The sequence below is a fragment of the Mesocricetus auratus genome, unplaced genomic scaffold, assembly GCF_017639785.1.
Source record: "Mesocricetus auratus isolate SY011 unplaced genomic scaffold, BCM_Maur_2.0 Super-Scaffold_100014, whole genome shotgun sequence".
Taxonomy (NCBI): domain Eukaryota; kingdom Metazoa; phylum Chordata; class Mammalia; order Rodentia; family Cricetidae; genus Mesocricetus; species Mesocricetus auratus.
The window spans coordinates 18254640-18278041 of NW_024429197.1; the positions used below are offsets into that span (position 1 = coordinate 18254640).

Genomic DNA, 23402 nt, shown 5'->3' on the forward strand with positions numbered 1-23402 from the left:
GGTTCCCATTCTCTGGCCCGACCTTCTACCTGTGGGGTGCACATACCACCCGGACCCCAGGTGCACCCGTCCCGGGACTCTGCGCCGGCGCCGGGCTGGGTTCGCGCTCCTCTGCCTGGTCCCCCCTCCACTGGCTCTCACTTGGTCGGTGCCACTGCATCTTGTGTGTGCTGGGCCCGCCCGCACTGCGGGGAACGGGCGCGGAGCCGCCTTGGGCGCGCGGCGCTAGCCGGCCGTGGCCTGGGACGCGCGGGCGGGCGGGCGAGCGGGAGGGATGGCGCGGCTCCGGGGCCGGTAGCGCGGTGGCCGGCACCGCGGGAAAGCCATGGCCCGGCGGCGGCGCCGTGCCTGCATCGCCCTCTTCCTGGTGCTGCTTTTCGCCTTCGGCACACTCATGGGGCTGCGCACGCTAAAGGCCCCGGACGGGCTGCCCGCGCTGGGCCCGGGCCCGGAGCTAGCGCCCTTCGAGCGGCGTCCGGAGGGGAATCCCGCGCCTGCCCGCGCCCCGGCCGCCCCCGCCGCGCCGCCCCCGCCGCCGCCGCCGCCACGCACCGCCGCCCCTCGCGCCTCGCTGGGCCCCGCCGAGGCTGATCCCGCGCCCCGGCAGAGCCTGCACGTCTACTCCGACCTGCACGCCTTCTACTATTCGTGGTACGGGAGTCCGCGGCGCGAGGGCCACTATGTTCACTGGGACCATGTCATGGTGCCGCACTGGGACCCCAAGATCTCGGCCAGCTACCCGCGTGGCCGCCACAGCCCTCCAGAGGATTTGGGCTCCAGCTTCTACCCGGAACTGGGGCCGTACAGCTCACGGGATCCCGATGTGCTACGAGATCACATGACCCAGCTCAAAGAAGCTGCCATCGGTGAGTCCCCAGCCTCGCCCTTCCGTCCTGCACCTCAGCTCTTGATGCCCCGCCACAGGGCCCCTGGTCCCACTCTCTCCTGACCTCGTAGCCCTTCCTTCCCTCTCGTCCTCATCCCGGGCTTACTACACACCATGCCCCTTACTTCTAATTTTCCACTGTACCTTCTGGGCCTTTCTTACTCTCAACAACCCCAGGGACCTTCCTAGGGTAGAGTTGGTTGTGTGTGTGTGTGTGTGTGTGTGTGTGTGTGTGTGTGTGTGTGTGTTAAAACTATTCCGAGGAGGGACAGTAAGAAGAGTAGCTTTAAGTATGTTGTCCTTCCAGGTTTCGGGAGAGTGGAGAACCTGGCCCCTCAAGTCTGGGGCTCGAAGGAGAGCCTGGGGAGGCCTCTACTTTCACAGCAGGTGCAGGAGAGTGCAACAGCTATATGGCTGATCTAGCAGGGCTGAGTGTGGGTACAACACACCACAGGAGCTTTCATCAAGAGGTCCTGCCTGGAGAACCTTCTGCATTACGCTGGGGTGGGGAGGCTCACCTAGCTTAGATTTTTGAGAGAGAGAGAGAGAGAGAGAGAGAGAGAGAGAGAGAGAGAGAGAGAGAGAGAGAGAGAGGAGGGAGGGACGGAGGGAAGGAGGGAAGGAGGGAACGAACGAACATACACAGATAACTGCTGAGATGCGGGCTTTTCTGCCCAGACTTGCTTTCTAGACGGGCAGTTAAGGCAAGTGCTCTCTCCCATGGGAAGCACGAAGATAGGACTTCTTCACAGGGCTTTTCTTCAGATAGGACCCCAGAGTTAGGGTTGTGGTTTCCAGGTGAGTGTGGCATTGCCATTGTTTCCCCCTCTCTTCTGCTACTTGATGATGCATGCACTTCTGCAGCCTTGGCTACAGAATTTCAGCACTGCTGGTGTGGACAGCTCCGAGGCATGCTTAGCTATGGGTCCCAGGTCTGTCCCCAGGAAGCTGGCAGGATCCTGGCTCAAGGTTTTCAGGAACCATGCAGTAGAAGATAATTTCTAAGAAAATCTCTGCTGGTGATAGGGAGCCACACTGTGTACCACTGAAGGGGCTTTTGTATTGTGTAGGAGTCTTGGTTCTTTCCTGGTACCCACCTGGCATGGCTGACGACAATGGGGAGCCCTCAGACGATCTGGTACCTGCCATTCTGGACACTGCCCATCAGTACAACATCCAGGTGAGTTCAAAAGGTCATACAAGTTCTCATTCTGGAGAGTGGCCCTTTTCTGCCACACAGTTTAGTGCTGAGGATGGCAAACATAGTAAGTGTGCCATGTCAACTGCTACAATCTTTAATTTTGAGAAAACTAAGTAGGGAACAAATGGAAGACTATAAATATCACTTTTTATATTTAATTGCATTAAAATTTTTTATGTATGTGTTTATCTGTGTGTGGGCATGTACAGATGTATGCAGATGCCTGCAGAGGCCACAGGCATTGGATCCCCATGGACCTCGTTGTGAGCCACTTGACATGGGTGCTGGCAACCCAGGTCCTTTGAAAGAGCAGCATGTGCTCTTAACTGCTGGGCCATCACTCCAGTCCCTTTACTTTTATTAAATAATATGTTAGGTTAGGTTGGAGACTTTTGATCCTGGACACTGGGTAGGCAAGAGCCAAATGGATCTGCAGACAGAATTCCAGACTCCACTCCATAGTGGAGGACAGTACTGGGCCTCCACATGCAGGGCCCCCTTCGAGGGGAAGGATATGTGTGCAGCCATTCTCCTCAAACACACCAACAGGAAGTCAGCTCCTACATCTGTGCTGAAGGAAGAAAACTGACAGAGAAACCCCCTCATCTTCCCGAGGTCACCACTGGCAGGTTTAACAAATTGTGGCACATTTTCCAATGGCAGAGTAGGCATTCATGGTGTTCATGATTGGAGCTGATAGAGGTAGAAACCTTAGGACCATCCTGCAGTGACCCCAGAATGACTCCTGGATGCCCTGTTGTGGGACATTGACAAATTTTTACCCTTCATGTTTGACTTGAAGACAGTGTCAGCCTTGTAATGCCCATCCTTACCATGCTTTCCTGAATTCAGTCTCTCCCTACAAGCCATGGCTGGGGGTGTTAAGCTCTGTGTTGTGCTTCTGAACATTCACCTGATCTGCAACTCCTCTATTTGTGGCAGGTGGCCTTCCATATCCAACCCTACAAGGGCCGGGATGACATCACTGTCCATGACAACATCAAGTACATCATTGACACGTAAGATGGGAATCTAGATAGAAGTAGGCATAGAAGGGTTGGCGGGCCAGGTCAGGCAATGCAAGGGCTGAATGCATGTGTTCCCAGCAGTTGAGGGTGCTAGGTTTGGAGTCAGGCAGTTTCAGGTTCAGTTCTTGGGCCCTAATTGAGTCTTGTTTTAGAACGTAGGTGCTTCATACATGCTGGTACATATTCACTGAAAAACTGTGCAGTGTGCACACATACAGCTATTATCTTTAGCGGAGTTTCTGACTTCATACTTATAGTTTAGTGGTTGGGGGTGCAGCAGAGCTCCCCAACCAAGAAGTGAGAAACCACAGCAATCTGCAGCATGAAAATAAATAAAAAGTAAAGGGAAATTGTGTGTTAAGAATGTGCCCAAGGAAGTTTTTTCCCTCCCTCCTTTATGGTTCTGAATATGAAACCCGGGTCCTTTGCATGCATGAGCAGGTTCCTTATGTCCCAGCCCTCAAGGGGTTACTTTAGAATGGGTGGTGACATATGCTTCTCTGAGAACACTTAGCCTGTGTGCTGACTCTTGCTTTCCATGTGAGCTGTATACAGCAAGTTAGTGACCATCTGCCAGCTGAGAGAGCTCTCACCAAGAACCAAATTTGTTAGGCACTTGGATGGTAGAGTCCGAAGCTCCCAGAACTGAGATAGAATACGGTTGTTAAGCTAAAAGGAATGAGTGAGCTTGGAATTCTGTTGTTTTTGAGACAGGGTATCGTATCATACAGTTTAGGCTCTGTCTGAGCTGTTTATGTAGCTGAACGTGACCCTTAACTCCTGGTCCGCTGTCCTTAGCTTCTCAAGCACTAGGGCTACATGCATGCATGTACCATCATGCCTGAGGCCCTGGATTCAATACCCAACAAGTTTTTTATAAGATTTTTATTTTTTTACTGATATGTGTGTGTGTCTGTGTGTGCCCATGGAGGCCAGAAGAGGAAGCTGGAGTTGCAGGCATGTTACATGTCGCCTAATGTAGGCACTAAGAACAGAACTCAGGTCCGCTGGAAGAGCAGCAATTGTTCTTTTACTTCTGAGCCATCTCTAGCAAAATAGTTCTTCTAAAAAATATATTGAGAGTAATTTTAAAAATCATATTCACTCTTCCTATTCCTTTCCCTAACTCCTCCCAGACCCATCACTTATCCCTGCTTCAACATTGTTTTTTAAAGTAAGTCAGCTCTAGCTGGGCATGCTGTGCACACCTTTAATTCAAGGCTAACCTGGTCTACTTACTGAGTTCAAGGCTACATAGTGAGACCCTGTCTCGAATAATAAAGTAAGTTATCCCTGCAAAGATCCAGGGGAAGGGGGAAGACCGTAGGCAGAGAGAGAACTGGCAGATGGACCAAGGTCATATAAAGGTTGGTAAAAAGGCCAGGGGAGGGGAGTCTGAAAATAGTAAGTTCATATCACACAGGGGCATGCTGACAGGCCACAGGAAGTAGTGGTCAGATCAGGTCCTATAGGAAGGCAGGAATGGAAATCTAGACACCAAGTAGGATACTGTTTCTGTAAAACCAGGTGAAGATGTGGTGGCCCGACTCGGGAGAAGGACTTAGGGATGACAGACAGGTCAGGGAGGTCTGGGAAGGGAGGCCGGTTAACCGTTGGGGCGGAAGCTCAACATGTAACCTGCTAAATTCTAGACCGCTGTGAGCACAGAAAAAAGATCTCCCCTGTGGCTGATCTTCCAGCTGTGCTGGCTTCTCACAACCAACTGAAGCCTCTCCCTCCTGCTCCTCAGGTATGGGTCCCATGGTGCATTTTACCGTTATAGGAACAGCATGGGCAAGAGTCTCCCGCTCTTTTATATCTACGACTCATATCTGACATCCCCTGAGGCCTGGGCCCACCTCCTGACACAAAACGGGCCCCATTCGATCCGCAACACTCCCTATGATGGGGTCTTTATAGCGCTGCTGGTGGAGGAGGGCCACACCCATGATATCCTTGCTGCTGGATTCGATGGAATGTACACCTACTTTGCCTCCAATGGATTCTCCTTTGGCTCCTCCCATCAGAACTGGAAAGCTGTGAAGAACTTCTGTGATACCAACAATCTGATGTTCATTCCTAGCGTGGGGCCTGGGTACATTGACACCAGCATCCGGCCCTGGAACAACCATAATACTCGGAACAGAGTCAATGGCAAGTACTATGAGACAGCCCTTCAGGCAGCCCTGACCGTGAGGCCCGAGATCGTCTCCATCACCTCTTTCAATGAGTGGCATGAGGGCACACAGATTGAGAAGGCTGTTCCGAAGAAGACGCCAACTCGCCTCTATTTGGACTACCTGCCTCACCAGCCCAGCCTATACTTGGAGCTGACTCGCCGTTGGGCAGAGCACTTCATCAAGGAAAAGGAGCAGTGGCTGATGTGAGGGTCACCACTCACACCTTAGGTCACCAAGCTGGTTCAGCTGAGGATACAGGCACACACTAGTCCCAAGTAGCAATTGGGTGCTTGTGGGTAGGTGGGCCAGTTAGTGCGTGTACAACAGAGCCTGGCTCTGGGGCTGGGAAGCAGGCTTGAAGGCGGCTGGCGGAGGCTGCACACTACTCAGGGCAGCTCCACACCCTTTAGCTCTCAGCTGTGGCAGGTTGTATAGGGGAGTTGCCAGCTACTGTGCTTAAAAGGTCTCAGGGTTCTGAGCTAGCATGCACCTTACTTCCTTTGGACAGCCTACATCTCCTCAGGCACCTTCCCACATCTTCCTGCTCAATCTGACACCTTTAAAAGGAGACTTTGTTTGAGGTCCTTCCAGTAGACTCCTGTGCTACATGATCAGGAAGCACAGAGCATCCACTCATTACTAGGCACCTTGCTGTCAGGTGCTGGGGAATTTGGTCCAAGTTCCCTTCCTGAGCTTACAGGATATCTTGCTTTTGGTGTAGCTATGCAGCTAGCACCTTGGTTGCTTTGTTCTTTGCAGCTATGCCCAGGCCTGGGAGTTCAGCTATTTTTCCTCCAAGAAAAAACCTCTGTGCTCCAGAGCCTTTCCCAGATGAACACACAGCTGCAGAGAACACTAGGTCACTCTCCCTTCAGCTGTCTAGGCTGGGGAGGCCACCCATTAGGGCCACTTTCAGTGCTGTGATTTGTATTAAATATGAAGTGATGTTTGCCAGCACACATTCCTGTTGTGGCCCTCATAAATGCTGACCTGTAGGTCAGTCTGTGACAAATTAGCAAACGGCTGGGCTGGCTAGTTTTAGCACAATGGAGATGAATTTGCTTAAATTAATAGTTTATGTAAGATTTCTAGAGGGAAGTTAATCAGCCAGTACTTATTTATAAACAAACTAATGATAACTGCAAGGATCCTTGTAAAGTTAAGACCGATGGAATATTTTTCAGCAAGATTCTCAAAATACACTTGAAAAACTGAAAAGTGCTGTACTGGCTTACAGGCTAAGGCTGAGCCGTAACTCTGGGAAAGGGAAGCAAGTAGGGGAGGATGAGGTGGAATATAGGTCATTTCAAGGACAACCAGCCCATTTACTGACACTAAACCCCACCTGAGGGATGAGCACAGCTGGCCACCCAAGCCTGTAGCTTAGTCAACAGGGCTTGATCTACCCAGTCCTAATTTCATTTCACGCACATACAGCTTGGATACAGCAAGGCCAGCAGGAAGGGTCAGGCATCCTCAATGAAACTTGACTAAGATCTTCTAAAGGCTAATCTACATCAATAGCCATAATGCACATATATACCTTGACCTAGAAATGCTACCCTAAGGAAATAGTTCAAAAGAAAAATAAACCATTTACAAACTATTTGTAGCAGCATTTTTAATAATAAAAATACAGCTTAAACACTCAAAAATAATTCTGTAGAATATATGGCACACATATGAACAAAGTCTTCTGAGTAAACAAGGAATCTAAATAAATTACACACAGAACCATATAATTTATTTTATTAATAAATAAGAAAGTCACTGGCTGAAAACGGTCAAGATTTTATTTTCCAGTATTATTTCACGTGAGATCCCCTAGGATAATTTCCCTAAAATGACCTCTGGTAGCCAGGAAAGCTGTCTTGGGCTTCTGGACTTTGCTGCATTGGTCCTGAGACTTTTAGACTGCACTAGTGCTTCTAGCAGGCTTGGCATGAAGAGCCACTCTCCCCTGAAACAAACTCTTAATACATTCTAACTCTGTACCCAATTTACTTTCAACTTAAAAGGCAGGCCCTGAAATAATAAGGTTGCTCTAAGAATGTTCTTACCTTTGTTCAATTTTTTTGGTTGATATATGAGTCTACAAGGCTCAACCTGCAACTTCTGGCCTACAGTGTTCAGAGAGAGGGAGATGCTCCCTAAAAAGCCAGGTTACAGGTATAGCTCCAGGAGCCTCTGCCAATGAGGCCTTGCCAACCAGTGAGCAGACACATAGTATCCAGCATGGTCCTTGGGTCCTCCCAAGTTTCATGAGCATGACCCCTGGGAAGGGAGCAGCCCATACTTCTGTTGGAGGATGGCTGTAGTGTTTTCGAGGGCACTGTGGAAGACATAGAAGGCAGTTACAATCTGATTTCTCAGGGCACTGAGCCCACCAGTCTGAAGAGTAACCACTAAAGATTACTGTCCCATGCTTCATTAATCAAACTTGATGAATCCTAAAAAGTCAGCCATACCAGCAAATTTAGTCCCATCCCACTCACCACCTCCCTATGGTGAGGCCCTCAGTGATCCCCAACCAATGCCAAGATGGAGATAAAAGTCTGTAGTTTTTTAAAATTTATTTATTTATTTATTTATTTATTATGTATATAGCATATGTCTGTATGCCCACAGGTCAGCAGAGGGCACCAGATCCCATTACAGATGGTTGTGAGCCACCATGTGGTTGCTGGGAATTGAACTCAGGACCTCTGGAAGAGCAGGTAGTGCTCTTATCCTCTGAGCCATCTCTCCAGCCCAATAAAGTCTGTAGTTAAAGCTACTCTTTCTCCAACATCCTTCACATATTCCAAAAGGAAAAAGACTCACCAGCCGGGGCGAATAATGGCAAACTTCCCAGGCACAGATAAGTCAACCACAGTAGAGCCAAGGCGGCACTCAGGGCTCTGACTATCCCCAATTGGTCCCCCGTCAATGACCAGGGACAAGTGAGGCCAGAGGTCTTGAAACTCCTGAAAAGAGGGAAAAGTAGGGCATGACCATATTGTCACCCTGAATACATGGCTCACATTTAAATCCAGGCATCTTCCTCTAAGCAGAGGAGAAACCTTAGTTATGCTCAGCTATGTCAAGGGCACAATTAACACCAAGTCTGTAGCCCTCTTAGGTATGCATTCCAAGTTATACCTTTCATAAAGAAAACCTTAATGTACCAAAAGGAATCTTATACTACAGGGGCTGTGGAGGCCTAGGTCCAGTAAGTGGCACACTGGGTATGAGCACTGAGATGTGGGCTTTAACCCTGGACTTTCTATCCTATCTGTGTGAAGCATGAAATTACTTCATTTAGGTTCCTAAAGTGAGAGGGCCAGCCAAGACACTTTCTAGCTCTAGCAGCCAGATCCTAGACCTCAATGGAAGTCAAGTTCAGAGCATAGAGAAGAAAACAGGGTGGACTCTGCAAAAACACACCACCAGCACTTAGTCCTTGGGCTGTGGACAGACAGCTGTAGTGTTAAATGAGCCAGAGTCTTTCTGCTCCCAGTGAGGAGTCCCCAATGCAGTGAGCTCAGGGTCTTGGTGATAAGAGAATCATAAATACCAGTTACTAATAAAACAATGACTGCACTGGCCCAGGGTTGACAAGGTAGAACTTAACCCTCCTCTGGTACTACCCCCACTAGGCTCCATACCTGTCTCACACACACACACACACACACACACACACACACACACACACACACACACACACGCAAGGAAAAAAAACTGGCAAAAAGTTGGGACTGTCATTTAATGGCTATGTGACAAGGAAGTGAACTAACAGTTTCAGAGCCCCAAGTTCTCAGCCCTGCTGTCAAGTCTGACAACTGCCTCTCTCAGTAGGCTGTCTTTACTCTGCTCATCTTTTCTATTTCTATTTTTGCTTTGTTTTGAGACAGGGTCTCTCTGTGAAGTTCTAGAACTTGCTCTGTAGACCAGGCTGGCCTTGAACTCAGAGACTGGGCTGCCTCTGCCTCCCAAGTGCTGGGATTAAAGGTGTGAGCCCCACTCCAGCATCTTTTTTATCTATTATTACAGATACTAATACACCTGTTCTTCCCTGGCCTCTCAAGATAAAACTTTCCAACACTAAAAAAAAAATTTTGGGGGCTGGAGAAACGGATCAGCAATTAAGAGCACTGGCTGCTCTTCCAGGACCACGGTTCAATTCCTAGCACCCACAAGGCAGCTCACAGCTGCAGTTCCAATCTGATATCCTCACACAAACTTATATGCAGGTAAAACACCAATGCACATAAAATAAATAAATCATTAAAAAAAACTTTAAAAGCCAGGTGTCGGTGATGCATGCCTTTAGTCCCAGCAGAGGCAGGTGGATCTCTATGAATTCAAAGTCAGCCTGGACTACACAGAGAAACCCTATCTTGGAAAAAGAGGAAAAAAAAATAAAAGATTTTCTTGCTTTGGCCTCTTAGTGCTGGCGTTATAAGTATGTGCCATCTGCGCCCTTTCAAGACCCTTTTAATTGGAGGCCCTCCTCTAAACCATACCGAATGGGCAGCCTTCTCATTGCAGCACCAAAGCCCCAAACTTCTGCCAGGCGATCCCAGTGCAGCATCAGCTTTACTGGTTCTGGGGACACAGAAGTTTAGCCTGCTGGGGCCAATCCTCACCTCGACACTCAGAGAACTGGCCTGGGAGCTGAGGTTGGCACTGGTGAGTGCAAGCGGTCCCCCAAACATTTGGGCCAAGTCCTGCATGAAGGCATGGTTAGGAATCCGGATGCCAACAAGCTATGAAGCAAGAGAAAAAGGAAGTGTGAGGAAGGTTTCAAGGGCTTGAAGGAGTCTGATTCCGATCGCAGGGAAACCCGAATGTGACTCACAGGCGTAAAGGGGTTCAGGTCTTTGTTGAGCTCCTCGGAGCGCTGCATCACCAGGGTCACTGGTCCTGGCAACAGGTCCTCCAGGAGCTCCTTGGGCACTCTCACCTGACAGTACCTGGTAGCACAAACCCACTCCAATCACCCAGGCGGACCTTTCCTGAACTGAAGGAAAGGGGTCCTTTGGGTGTACAACGAGAGCAGCCAGCCTCCCTTCTTCTCTTCCTCAGAGCTTTGGCACAAGGCAGGACTCCAGAGAAGTACCCCGGACTTAAAAGTCCACACACCTGTCTTGGAGACAATAACCACAGCGCCGTGACACCGTGATTACAACCTCAAACTATGTTATCATCTGGAAGACACTCCTTCTAAATGGTTACCGCGATTCCTTCTTCCCGCGGGCCTCCGCTCGGTACATCACAAGAGCACCAGGAGAACAGTGCCACGCTCGTCTCATTCAGCGTTCCGACCAGTGCAGTCTACTGCGGACTGGCACGCGTTAAGCTCTCCCAACATATTACCAGTTCCGGATTCCTTGGTGAGCCAAGACAAGCCCCTCCCGCACTCGGCGCCTCAGTCTCCCAAGCCTGTCACCGGAAACCCCTCCCGCGGTGCCGCCCCCAGCGGGGCCGGGTCGGGGCGGCCTCACCTGTAGACGTCGGCCACGCGGCCTAGGCACACGGCCAGCGGCTTGGCCTCGCTGCGGCCCTTGAGGCGATACACGCAGTCCAGAGCCGCCGAGCAGCTCGCCGAGCAGGCCAGACCGTACAGAGTGTCAGTTGGGACCGCCACCACGGCGCCGGCGCGCAGCTCGGCCACGGCGGCCCGCAGCGCCTCGGTCCAACCGGAGCGCTCGGGGCTGGCGGCCTGCACGGCCCCGCTCTCCGGAAGCCGCAACAGCCGGGCCCCCGGCATCGCCGGAGCGGGCGCGGGCGGGCGTAGAAGGCGGCATCTGCGGCCAGAGACCGCTGGCCCGTCGCTCAGCCCCATGCCGGCCGCCACCGCGGCCCTCAGCCCCGCACACGGACGCGCAGTAGACATCCGCCCAGACCCGCTTCCGGGAGGAAGTGACGCACGCGCCCGACTTCCTGCCCCCGAGGCTCGGCCCCGCCTCCGCGCCGGGCAGCTTAAAGGGACCGCGACCCCCAGGCGACTTGAAGGAGACCGGTGGGGACGGGGCGGGGCACAGCTTAGCTGAGCCGTCGCGTGGCGCCGGGGCGGGGGCGGCCGGCAGGGGGGTGGTGGTCGGGCGGCGATGGAGTGGGGCCCGGGCGCAGCCTGGTCACGGGGGTGAGAGCGGGCCCGCGGGACGGTGGGTTGGGGCCGCGACCTCGCGCCACCCAGCGCCAGCCCTGACGCTGTCTCTCTCCTGGGCAGGGAGGCTGCCGGCGTGGACCGTGGGAAGGCGGGGCTGGGGCTCGGCGGGAGGCCACCCCCGCAGCCGCCCCGGGATGAGCGCGCCCAGCAGCTGCTGGACGCCGTGGAGCAGCGGCAGCGGCAGCTCCTGGACACCATCGCCGCCTGCGAGGAGATGCTGCGGCAGCTGGGCCGACGGCGTCCGGAGCCGGCTGGCGGCGGGGTCAGTGCCCACTCAGGGCTGGGCCTGGGGAGGTTGGGTCTGCCCACTGTCTACATTGGCCAAGCTCGACCCCCGCCCCAGAGGAGGGTGGGAGAGCAACCCCACCGCTCTACACCCAACCTCCTTTGATCTGGGTGAGGTTTTGGAAAAAGTACGGTATTGTCAAGATGCCAAGTGGCCTTGTCCTTGCAGGGCCTAACCTAAGGCCTTTCCTCCCAGGCTTATTATCCCCACCCCCTTTTTCTGTTAAACTAGAACGGTTCAGCCAAGTCCGGAGCGCCGCCCCAGCCAGCTGTATCCGCCAGAGGTGGCCTTCCAAAGGATGCTGGTGATGGAGCTGCGGAGCCTTGACCATTTCCTAGCCGGGCACCCTGACTTCTGTCCTTTTCTGGGGCCGGTGGCTGGACTCTGACCAACTCCCTTCACTAAAGGGGCCAGTCTTCACTGGCAGTTGCTGGTACTTGGCCCTCAGCCTGGGATGGCAACTCTACTAGCAGCTGGGTTCACTCCCACGTTGTCCTGGCTGAAGGCAGTACTGTGTTTTGAAATGTAGCCAACGAATATCCAGTCTTGAGGACTCGGATTCCGGCAGGCCAGCAGTGCTGGCCAGAGTGGTCTGGCCTGCTTTGGGGGTTCCAGGTGGTATTCCATGTTCATTTCATGCTTTGGGGGCTCTCTGCCCCACAAAACACTTCAGCAGAGTCTTGATTAAAAGGAAACCTGCAGACTCCTGGTGACCGATCTTTTCCTTTCTGTCCCCCCTTCCAAGACTTGATGGCTGGGCAATGAGGAGTGGGGAGAGAACCAGGGACAGGGACGGGAAGTAATACCACATATACTACCAGATTTAAATAAGCATTTAATTAAGATTTCATTAGTATTTAATATTGCTTTTTCAATTCCAAAAAGTTAAATTTTCACTTCATAGCAGATATTTTAAAGTACAATATTAAGTTTATACAAAATGAGCAATTAAGCAAACACCATTATTTCACATTCTTCAAAAATACAAATTTGTATTTATTTATTTTTTTGGGTTTGGAAGTTTCTTCCTTTGGAAGTACTGAACCTGTAACGTTTTCATATCGCTCAGTGGAAGTCCGTTGTTCCCATGTTTTACATTTAAAATAAATTTGACACTTGTACATAATCCAAATAAAACTATTTGGGTCTTAAAAACTTGTCACCAAGACCACTGGCCAATGATTAGTGTGTGTTAGGAAAGAGAATTTGTGGCTTCTTCTGGCTGGGTCTGAACCAGATAGCCAGAAAAGCCTGTTTCCAGCCCCCTTCCCCAAACTGGAACTAGGGAACAGTTGCCTGGAACTCCAACCTCAATGACATTTTCTCCAAATGACAACAAAAGATGCAGACTGTTGAATCAAACAGCTCTTGGGAGGCCTGAGAACACGCGCTGCCAGGGCAGACGAGCCTCTGGCTTGGCACCACGAGGGCAATGGGAATATTGCAAAAACACCCTAGGTTTTGGTGGAAAAAAGTTTTACGAAAAAATTTCCTGTAAAAAAAAGTAGAAACTGCATTGACTTGAGAAAGTGATGTGACATCACTTCTTTTTGGCCCAGTAGGCCACCACCAAAGGAGCAGTGCATTGTTTTTAAATCCACTTCTAGAAAAAGCTTGTACGATAATATGCCTTGACAGATCCAATAACTTGTATTTTCAGTGTAGACTGAGAAGTCCTCTTGTCACCAGGAGTAACAGTGAGAAACGCCCAAGCTAATGATCGACACCACCACCACCAAGGGCTGGGGCATAGGAAACGAGACCCTTTTATCTCTGCCCCAAGAATATGCCAGAAACAGGCCAGAATGACCAATCAGAAATATGTATCATCTGGTTTTGTGGCTGAACCCCTTCCACCTCAAACAAAGATGGACAGTTTCCCGTCTACGTCACAGCAGAACTGCTTGGAAACTGCATCTGTGGAAATCTTGCTCTGGCTGAAGTGTATTTAAAATGCCTCTGGTCTTCCGCAGGCATTTAAGATTAGGTGGAAGCCTGTGAGGGAGATTATTAGTGGCTTTATTACTCAATTTGATGAAGCCTGGCAGTCTGCTTTGAACCAACACAGGTGGTGTAGAGAGCAGTACAGAAATGGCTTGTATTGCCCACTCCTTTCTTCCAACATATTTCTGATTGGGGGTGTTAAAAAGAAGCTGTAAATGAGCAACAGTGGTGCGTTCCACAAATCAATAGTTTCAGTGATGCTGGAGAAGCCGTTACCTTTAATGGATGTGATTATAAATAAGAAAGTCTAGAAGGTGCCAGCTTTTTACCAAGAACAACCTGTCTGTTCCTCCCAGGAATCATTTTGTCATGGTGAAGAGGGGAAAGATAGGGATTGAGAAGCGGTAGAAAGGGACTCAGCAGTCACCAGAAAACAGCTGCAGCAGTTCCTCGGAGGGCCTGAGGGGGCGCCCGGGGCACACAGGGAAGGCTTGCATAGATTGAGCAGCTGCTGAGATGGAGGATAGTGTCTCCCTATGGACAGCTTCAGCACAGGGCTGACGAGCAGGAAAAACCGGCTGGGCCAGGGCCACATGGGATAACGACTGTCAAGCTACGCATATATTGCACCAAAGTAAGTGCTTTTCTTTTCACACCTCAACTTTTTATTCTGAGCAAAATATAAAACTTTGTGGAAAGTATATATATGTATATATATACATACACAACAGAAATTGCAGCAATTGGGTTAAAGATAAAGTAACCTAAAGTGCTTTTATTTTATTATTTCTTTAATATACCAATATGAGGTCTTGCAAATTTGTCCCTCTGAACACATTCAGCATCATACAAAGCCTCGGGAAAACCTCATCAAACTCCATTACCCCACCAGTCCACTGCCTTGACTTGGAAAACCAACTTTTCCCATGTTCTAACTCTCGGGAAGGGAAGCCCCTTGCCTTCTACCTAGAGGTCCCCACATCTCAAGGCCTCTCCTTGGCGTTGTACCATGATCTTCTAAACCAGAATAAAAGTCAATAAATGACACTACTCCAGTCACCAAACCAGTGCTGCCCTATGAAGTTGGCCAGACCCTGTCAAGGAGACTGAGCCACCTTCCCTCAACCTTGTCCTCCACTCTGGGAAGGGCCCCATTTATAAGGCAGTTTGGTGGGACTAAGGTTACCTGGTGACCTCCTAAGGCCACCAGCTCCACTCTCCACTCCTGCTGTGGACTGGTCTCTTAGAAGGGGCTAAACTGGAGATGCCAGTGGTAGCCCAAGTATGATCTACAGGCTGACACTGGTGAAGGCTACCACGGGAGGAAGAAAGGGTTTAAATTCACCTGCCAGAATTCATTCCCCTGAGAAGCCATGCGCTCCATGAAGGGCCTTTCTGGCTCTAACTTAGCCAGGGGGTTCCCTCTTCTCCAAGGTCCTTGGCATTAGAGGCTGGGCTTCTGAGAGGAGGAGGAGAGGAGAGCCGGCACAGCGCGGCAGGAAGTCTGTCTTCCCTGTGGAACACGCCTGGCCCTGCACTGCTATTGATTCTAAGCGCATTCCTCAACTTCCAAAGCTATTCAGATCTACAAGTCTCATGTTCTGCAGTCCCCCACAAAGAAAAATACTTAACTCCTTCACCCGGAAACTCATCTGCTTACAAGCATCTTCCACACCCCTCAATATGGAGAGTAAAAAGTCAGTGACCCAAGAGCACAGCCCTAGCTAACCAAGAAGCCATATTTAAACCATTAAAACCTTCCACACATCCTCCCTGGGCTCCTGTTTCCTATGTCAGCTCCCAGGTCATCACTTTCGGGTCCCAGTCACTGCTCTCCTCAGAGGTTAGAAAACAGCAAGAGCCTGAGTACAAAGCTTCCCGTGGGTGCAAGTGCCAAAGACACTAGAGACAGCCAAAGACAACTTGCATCTAAGCAGCTGGTTCCTCAAGGAGGCTTAACCACTGTGCTAACAAAGGGCTCCTCCTATTTTATGGATTACTGCTGAGGCCTACGGTTGCCCAAACCTACCAGCCATTTGGGGAGAGACGGTACATAGAATGTCATTAAGAAATTCACACTCCTGGTCAACTCCTGGGTGGGAGACCAGCTGCTTGTATCTGTACCCATTTCTCCCCATTACTGCTGCCATGACTCTTGGTCAACTGTCTCTAAATACCTCGCCTTTAGACAAGGGCCTTCTAATAGAACACCATCCTGGCTGGCTCTGAGGGAAGGCCCAGACAGCAGGAGGGCAGCCCACACACCTCTCTCATTGTCTTGTTTGGGCACGAGACCTTGCGCCTTGCAGCAGACCCTGGACACAGCTAGCCACTGAGCTTCCCAAGCACCAATGGTGAAGAACAGCAACTCCCATTCATTCTCCTATGGATTGTACTTATATCTGAAGAGGCAGTAACCTGGAGCCAAAGGCAGGCAGATGAATATAATTCTATACACTAATAAAAAAATCCTATAACACAACTTAATGAAACATTTCAAACGAGGTAACTGACTGCAAGCTTCAGGCCTTTTGGTGGAAGGGGAAATTTTTTTTTATTTTACCCTGAGTAGAAGATCATCGTTTTAGTTTTTTTTTTTTCCTTTTTGTTTAGAAAATCACATCCTTGTTTGCACTGTACGAGGCTATATGCAAAATCCAGAGATGTGAGGAATGGAGATGGGAGGGAATACCAAAAGCCTGGCTAGAACGGGGTTCCACCTGCTACTTCATCCAAAGACAGGCAGACTGGCAGCCACTGGCCATAAGCCTTGTGTTCACTTTAGGAGAAAATAGGGTGCTTCCTCAGGAGGGGTGCACTCCAAGCTTCCAGCCCTGACAAGCACTGAGCAATAGGAAGAGCCAAGAAGGCAAAGACTGTGGCTTTGCTAGAGCCAGCTCTAGCGTATTAGCAACAGGGATGTCAACATTTGCCTCAGGCCCTGCAGAACCACGCATCACTATGGCCAAGGGGCCTGAAGCTGCCCACAGGGATTGAGCAGGATACAGGACAGACCCCTCTGCATCTACTCCAAGCTCCACAGAAACAAAGCGATAACAACAAAACAAGCTCACAACTCTCACCTGCCCATGCCACTACCCGCTTCCGCAGAGCGGCGGTCTGGTCCTCCAGACAGGAATTGCCTCAGATTAAAAAAGACACAGAGGGAGGAGCAACACCCAGCACACTGAACTCTCCTGCCCAATCCACAATGACCCCAGTGCAAATGATGGGCAGTACCAAATTGATGGAAACCACACCCTTTCATTTAGAACTTTTATGCATACCAGTAACCTTAATTTCCAAGTTCACATAACAATAAGCAAAAGTGACATACAGTGCAGCCAGACAGTTCACTTATAACTTAGCTTTTTTTTTCTTTTTCTTTTTTTTTCCTCCAAAGATCAGTTCCTTAAAATGGATGTTCCTGGGATATGAGTAAAGAAAATATGTCTGAAAGGTGAGGCTTTCAGATGGCAGATCTCTTCATCCTTCCAATTTCTCACCCCATGATGGCAGCATCACCCGACACTTCCTGCTCACCCTGTTCCTGTGGGGCATGCACACAGGCCCTTCCCTCAAGAAGCTGCTGGCCAGGCCCATCTCCTCTACCCTGCAGTAGTGCTTCACGTGAACCGGATTGGATGGGGTGTTCAGGCTCTGGAGGGACAGGAACTCTGACACATCCATGGCACTTAACATTTCAGAGGGTCTGAGGAGCCTCAGCCTGTCTGCTTTGCTCACAGGAAGAGGGTCCAGTGGAGGAGGAGGGGGCGGGGTGAGGGAGAAGTCTAGGGTGGCAACTGCAGGTTGGGCCCATCAGGAGGCTGGGGGTTCAGCTCTGGAGGGGGTGGGGAAGAACAGCCCTTTTTCCGGCTGGCTGCCCGCTCCTTCGCAGAGTCCCGGCACGCACACTGACACTGACAGGCCTCCTCTTGTTTGATGATGATCACAGGAACACTGAGGCCAATCTGCTGGACAGAGCTCCCTGTGAGAGAGGTGAGAGAGACTGCTCTTCAAGTGGCCAGGAGCAGAAGCAAGATGGGCGAGGGAACACGGACTAGGGAGAACGGAGTGCTAGGGAGACAGGCGTGATGGGTGGGATGCCATGCTTTGGGCTTTGCTATGCTTTAAATTGGACCAGGTTCTTTCCCAGGAAAAAGCCTGTCAGGTATTCCTGTAGCCCTTTATGATGCTTCCTTCTTAGGAGAGCCACCCACACAATCTAGATGCACTCTGCCTCTCTTTCTGCTGCCTGTCTGTGCAGTCCATAGCAAATGCCTCTCTTCTCCTCTTCAGATTCTGGGCTCTTCCTTTTGTCTTAACTGGCGGGCAGCTGCTGTTCTTCGCAAGAATTATTCTCATCTTTCAAGGTCCAGCTGATTCTCTGCTCTCCTCCTGCCCCAGGTGGTGCTCCCTGCAGGCTGTGCAAATGACTAACCTGTGGCAGCCAGTGCTGCGCACCAGGCACATGCACACCGCACTGCTGCTCGCCTCCTGCACCCCTCTCCACACTGCACAGGACCTGCTCAGGCCCCCAGCTTCTTACGGCCATGTTTGACTGGTATGTGCACACATTCGTATCCTGTCTCAGTTCACTATCCCATGTGTTATGCACACATGTGCTCTGTATCCTTTCTCAGTTCGTTATCACGTGTTTTATGCATGCATGTTCTCTGTATCCTTTCTCAGTTCACTATCCCATGTGTTATGCACACATGTGCTCTGTATCCTGCACGCATGTGCTCTGTATCCTTTCTCAGTTCACTATCCCGTGTATTATGCACACATGTGCTCTGTATCCTTTCTCAGTTCACTATCACATGTATTACGCACACATGTGCTCTGTATCCTTTCTCAGTTCACTATCACATGTATCATGCACACATGTGCTCTGTATCCTTTCTCAGTTCACTTTCACATGTATTACGCACACATGTGCTCTGTATCCTTTCTCAGTTCACTTTCACGTGTATTATGCACACATGGGCTCTATACCTAGCCAGGTTCTGTGTATAACAGATCTGAAGGCCAGTGAGAGGACGCGGGGTGGGATCGGTTCTCAGAGAGTTTGCCTACAAGTTCACTTACAATCTTGGGAGAGTCAGTGAATCTCTTTGGGTCCCAACTTTTTTGTTTGTTTTTTAAAATGGTTTCTTGGGGCTGGAGAGATGGCTCAGAGGTTAAGAGCACTGGCTGCTCTTCTATAGCTCCTGAGTTCAATTCCCAGCAACTACATGGTGGCTCACAACCATCTGTAGTGAGATCTGGTGCCCTCTTCTGGCATACATGGAGTGCTGTATACATAATAAATAAATAAAATCTTAAAAAAAAATGGTTTCTCTGTGTAGTCCTGGCTGTCCTGGAACTCATAAAGATCCGCCTGCATCTGCCTCCCGAGGGCTGGGATTAAAGACGTGTGCCACCACTACCCAAGTGGGCCTCAATTTTTATCTCTCCTTCCCTTTACCCTTATTCCACTCCGTTATTTAGTCTACCTGTCACTGCAGGATTTTACTAGACGGGCCTAGAATTCACCACACAGCCCAGGCTAACGTGGAGCTGGATTCTCTCAGTCGCCCAGCCTTAGCCCCACAGTGCTGGCAGGACAGGCATGCACCACCATGCCTGGATCCAGGGTTAGTACAAAAAGAGAGCAAGTTTCAAGTGAAAGGCCCTGCTAGAGGACACAGCCCAGCTCTCGAATGCACGGACCCTCCAGCGCTGCTTAGGCTCTGCCCCGGTACTGCTGCTGACTGTAATTACAAAAGAGCTGGTGAACTAACAACTGCCCTCTTCAGCATTGACTGTGATCTAACCTTTCTCCCCTGCTTCTCCCTACAAGCTCTATCAACGGGAAAGCACTCGGACTAGGTAAAGAATGAAGCCCACATTTTCAGCAGCAGCACACCGGCTTCTGGTCTCCATGAGAACACGGGCTACTCAGTAAACAATGGAATGTCAACTTAATTAAGGCTGTCTCACGATTTAATAAAATAAAATAAAAAACCCAAAAAACAAAAAAACACCACAACCTTAAAAATGGAAGCAAGGACAAAGAGTCCAGAGTACTTTCTTTTAAAGCTAACATGGAATTACATACCTGTGCTACTGGCTACTGGTACTGCAGTGGTAAAATACACCTGCTCGACTTTCGATGCTTGCTGCTGAGGAAAACAAAACACAGCACAACAAAATCACACTTATGGCCACTGCAACAAAACCTCCCCCACTGTAGTGGTCACCCAAGAAGATACACAAGCCTCAGTGTTCAGGCATTTCTGTCCTGAAGGGTGCTCTGTTTGCACTGATATGAGGTCACTGTACTGTTTGATATTCCATGCTGACATTATAGCTAGCTTTGTCCCCATTACTTGGCTGCCTCCCAGCTGCCTAGTCCAGTGGATTGTATTTGTCCAAAGACTCCTCCGAGGCTGCTTTTCTCATGCAATGGCCTTCTTAGAGGGACTCCTGGGCAGCCTTGTCTATTCTAATTCTCTTGTGAGAGCAGGAAAGTTCCTTTATGCCCCCAGGGTGTAGACTGACCACCCAGGGCAGGCTAAGGCTATCTGTCTATCTATCATGAGCACACAGTACCCTAAAGGCCGTGGGTCTTGGACTTGGCTAAACCAGATTTGTGTCCAGGCTCTATCACCTGTCAGGCAAGTGAGTGGACTTTTTCATTTTGTCTTATGAAGTACGCTCTCACTATATATATAGCCCAGGCTAGTCACAGACGTGCCATTCACCTGCTTCTACCTCCCACACTGAGGCTGTAGTCAAGTGACTTAAGTCATTAGAGTCTGGGTTTCCTACAAAGTCTGGAATGATAACTGAAGAGCCTCTCAAGGGTCTCTGAAGATGAATGAGGTGGTACAAGACAACACTCAGCTTGCAGCAGTCAGTACACATCAGCCTTTATACTGTCTCTATGAAGACCATACATTGTGCATAGGCACACAGCACTCAGGAGGCTAAGGCTAGAAGGTCAGGAGTTCAAGGCCAGCCTTGGCTGCATAGTGAGTTTGAAATCAGACCTAATGTAAGATACCCTCATCTCAAAAAAATGAGACAAGCAAAAACAAACAAACAAACAAAAATCTAAAAAAACCTGTCCTAGAATCTCACTTTACTTCCTATTATATTGAAGGGTTTCTGGGGGGTTGAAGAGATGGCTGAGCATTTGAGAGTATTGGTTGCTCTTCCAGAGGCCCAGAGTTCAATTCCCAGTATGTACATGTAGCATACAATGGCATCTACATGGCAGTGTCTATCTCTAGTTCTAGGGGACCCAGTGCCCTCTCCTGGCCTCCACAGGCATTGCTCACATGTGGTACACAGACATGCATGCAAGCAAAATACCCATTCACATAAAAACAATTTCTCTTTTTTTTGGTTTTTCGAGACAGGGTTTCTCTGCATTGTTTTGGAGGCTGTCCTGGAACTCGCTCTGTAGACCAGGCTGGCCTCGAACTCACAGAGATCCTCCTGCCTCTGCTTCCTGAGTGCTGGGATTAAAGGCAGGCATGCACCACCAATGCCCGGCTAAAAAAAAGGATTTCTGTATTTGTGTCTTAAAGGGGCTTTTAAAAATCGTACTTTGAAAACAAAATGTGCTTCAACATGAGTCTGGGCAGAATTTTGACTTCTGGCTAAGACAGCGATAGAACTATGAAAGGAAGTGATAGAGGCTGAGGAGCGTAGCTCAGTAGTAGAGCACTTGCCTAAGTTTAGTCCTCAAAGTCGGGGGTAAAACAGAAAAGAGATGGGAGACACAAGTGTCCGGTCTCCCCCACTTTTTATGGGGAGGAGGTGTGGAGACACAAGTGTCCGGTCCCCCACTTTTTATGGGCAGGAGGTGTGGAGACACTGGATCTGACTGCATAGTCCAGGCTGGCCTTAAACCTAGTTTTCTTGCCTACACCTCCTCAGCAAAGGGATTACAGGCATGAGGCCAATATTTAAATATATGTAAATGATTCCCACACGGGAAAAGAATGGCATTTGTTTAAACAGCTCCCAAGGGCAGATTCAGAAAAACAATGAAGACTCTAAGCAGCAGACTGGGAGAGAATACTGGAAAGGTCCTTCCAATGACCCTGATCATCTCATCCACAGCTGGCTGCCAAACCATTTCTAAACTATCTTTCCAGTTTGTTCAAACCTATGCACAAATTTCCCTCTGTAGTTCCTCCTACTTTCCACCCAATTCCTAGCCATGACTCAAGGTCCTCTTGATCTGTGTGGCCATGCAAGCCTCTGAGTGTCTGAGCTCTCTCAAGTGGTAGCAGAGCTCTGGGGATATCCTGGCTATTTTCAGGTCTCTACTTTGCCTTGTATGGGCTAATCACTCTATTATGGCTCCTGAGGGCACCAGGCTAGCACATAGTGGACAGACATGTATACACAAAAATTAAAAATAAAGCTGAAAAAAAAACTAAAATACTGCTGACAAGACAGCTTAGTGGAGCCTGGCTTGGTGGCCCAGGCCTTTAATCCCAGAACTCAGGAGGCAGAAGCAGGCGGATCTCTGTAGGTTTTACACTGACCTGGTCTACAGAGTTTAGTTACTGGTCAGCCAGGGCTCAGTAGAGACCCTATCTAAAAGAAAAAAAGGGAGGGAGGGGGAAGTAGTAGGTAGAGACACCTGTCACCAAGAAATGTCTCCCACAAATTGTCCTCTGACCTCCACACACATGCCATGGCACATACGTGCCCCTCTCAACAATAAACATCCTAAAAGTCATCCCTTCCACATGAGGTAAAAGCTCAGCCAAAGGGCTTTGTTTTGTTTTGCTTCACTGCTGGTATTATTGGGCTCTTCGCCTGTTGGTAATATTAATAATTTATTTTAGTCTCTTTACTTGAATGTACACCCTAAATGTATACCTTTTCTTTTTCCTGTATCCTCCAGCATAGAATCTGGCTCTCAAAACACACTGATGCCAGGCGTTGGTGGCACACACCTTTAATCCCAGCACTCGGGAGGCAGAGACAGGTGGATCTCTGTGAGTTCGAGACCAGCCTGGTGGTCTACAAAAGCTAGTTCCAGGACAGCCTCCAAAGCCACAGAGAAACCTTGTCTTGAACCCCGCCCCCCCCCAAAAAAAACCACACTGACATGGTGGCCAAGTATTTCCAGAGTCAAGACTTAAATGCATTCTTAGAAAAGTACCCAGGGAGCCAGGTGTTGGTGGCACACGCCTTTAATTCCAGCACTTGGGAGGCAGAGGCAGGCAGATGTCTGTGAGTTCAAGGCCAGACTATTCTACAAAGCGAGTTCCAGGACAGCCTCTAAAGCAATACAGAGAAACCATATCTCGAAAAACCAAAAACCAAAAGAAGAAGTAAACATGTGCTTCCCTGACATATTCCTGGGCCTCTGGGGTCTGCTGACTGCTTTCCTTCACAGGAGAGTCCAACCTTTTGATGTCACAAGGTGATGATGTGGCCTGCCAATGCTGAGTCAAATTCATGGCCATCTTGGGACACATGCAGCCCATAGGCCAAAGGCTGGGCATGCCTGTGTGGCACTAGATGATGTGGTTAGCTTTAGGGGAATATTCATTCAGGTGTCTTCACTAGGTAAACTTTAAAGTTGTTTTTCTTGTAGGGAGGGGGGAGAGGAAACTGAGATTGGAATGTAAAAAATAAATTAATAAAAATGTTTTAAAAAGTTTTTTTTCTTGTCTTTATCGTAAATATCAATCCATTCCCCTGGAT

At 49.6% G+C, this 23402-nt stretch overlaps 4 protein-coding genes across 5 annotated transcripts in view; 2 read left to right on the forward strand and 2 right to left on the reverse strand.

The window, feature by feature from the left end:
• Nucleotides 1–254: 254 nt before the first annotated feature.
• On the forward strand, nucleotides 255–6901 carry Maneal (mannosidase endo-alpha like). Its single transcript, XM_040756675.1, has 4 exons — nucleotides 255–866; nucleotides 1957–2066; nucleotides 3030–3106; nucleotides 4866–6901. Exons 1-4 carry the CDS (start codon nucleotides 326–328, stop codon nucleotides 5500–5502), a joined length of 1365 nt encoding a protein of 454 aa, XP_040612609.1. The 5' UTR covers nucleotides 255–325; the 3' UTR covers nucleotides 5503–6901.
• A 127-nt stretch (nucleotides 6902–7028) lies between these two features.
• Yrdc (yrdC N6-threonylcarbamoyltransferase domain containing) lies at nucleotides 7029–11294 on the reverse strand. The gene is made up of 5 exons (XM_005084360.4): nucleotides 10782–11294; nucleotides 10136–10250; nucleotides 9924–10043; nucleotides 8119–8261; nucleotides 7029–7627 (listed from the first exon to the last, which is right to left on the reverse strand). Exons 1-5 carry the CDS (start codon nucleotides 11171–11173, stop codon nucleotides 7555–7557), a joined length of 843 nt encoding a protein of 280 aa, XP_005084417.1. The 5' UTR covers nucleotides 11174–11294; the 3' UTR covers nucleotides 7029–7554.
• Nucleotides 11295–11349: 55 nt separating this feature from the next.
• Nucleotides 11350–12436, forward strand: CUNH1orf122 (chromosome unknown C1orf122 homolog). Its single transcript, XM_005084361.4, has 3 exons — nucleotides 11350–11422; nucleotides 11510–11711; nucleotides 11967–12436. Exons 1-3 carry the CDS (start codon nucleotides 11388–11390, stop codon nucleotides 12060–12062), a joined length of 333 nt encoding a protein of 110 aa, XP_005084418.1. The 5' UTR covers nucleotides 11350–11387; the 3' UTR covers nucleotides 12063–12436.
• A 4505-nt stretch (nucleotides 12437–16941) lies between these two features.
• The window catches only part of Mtf1 (metal regulatory transcription factor 1), a 45608-nt gene continuing 39147 nt past the window's right edge, over nucleotides 16942–23402 (reverse strand). The window contains exons 10-11 of one of the 2 annotated variants that reach the window (XM_013123876.3): nucleotides 19783–19843; nucleotides 16942–17667 (exon numbers count right to left, since the gene is read on the reverse strand). In XM_013123876.3, the coding sequence (XP_012979330.1) occupies nucleotides 17471–17667; nucleotides 19783–19843 (258 nt within the window). In that variant the 3' untranslated portion in view covers nucleotides 16942–17470. Of the gene's footprint in view, nucleotides 17668–19782; nucleotides 19847–23402 lie in introns of both variants that reach the window. The other variant, XM_005084358.4, reaches the window with a different exon arrangement.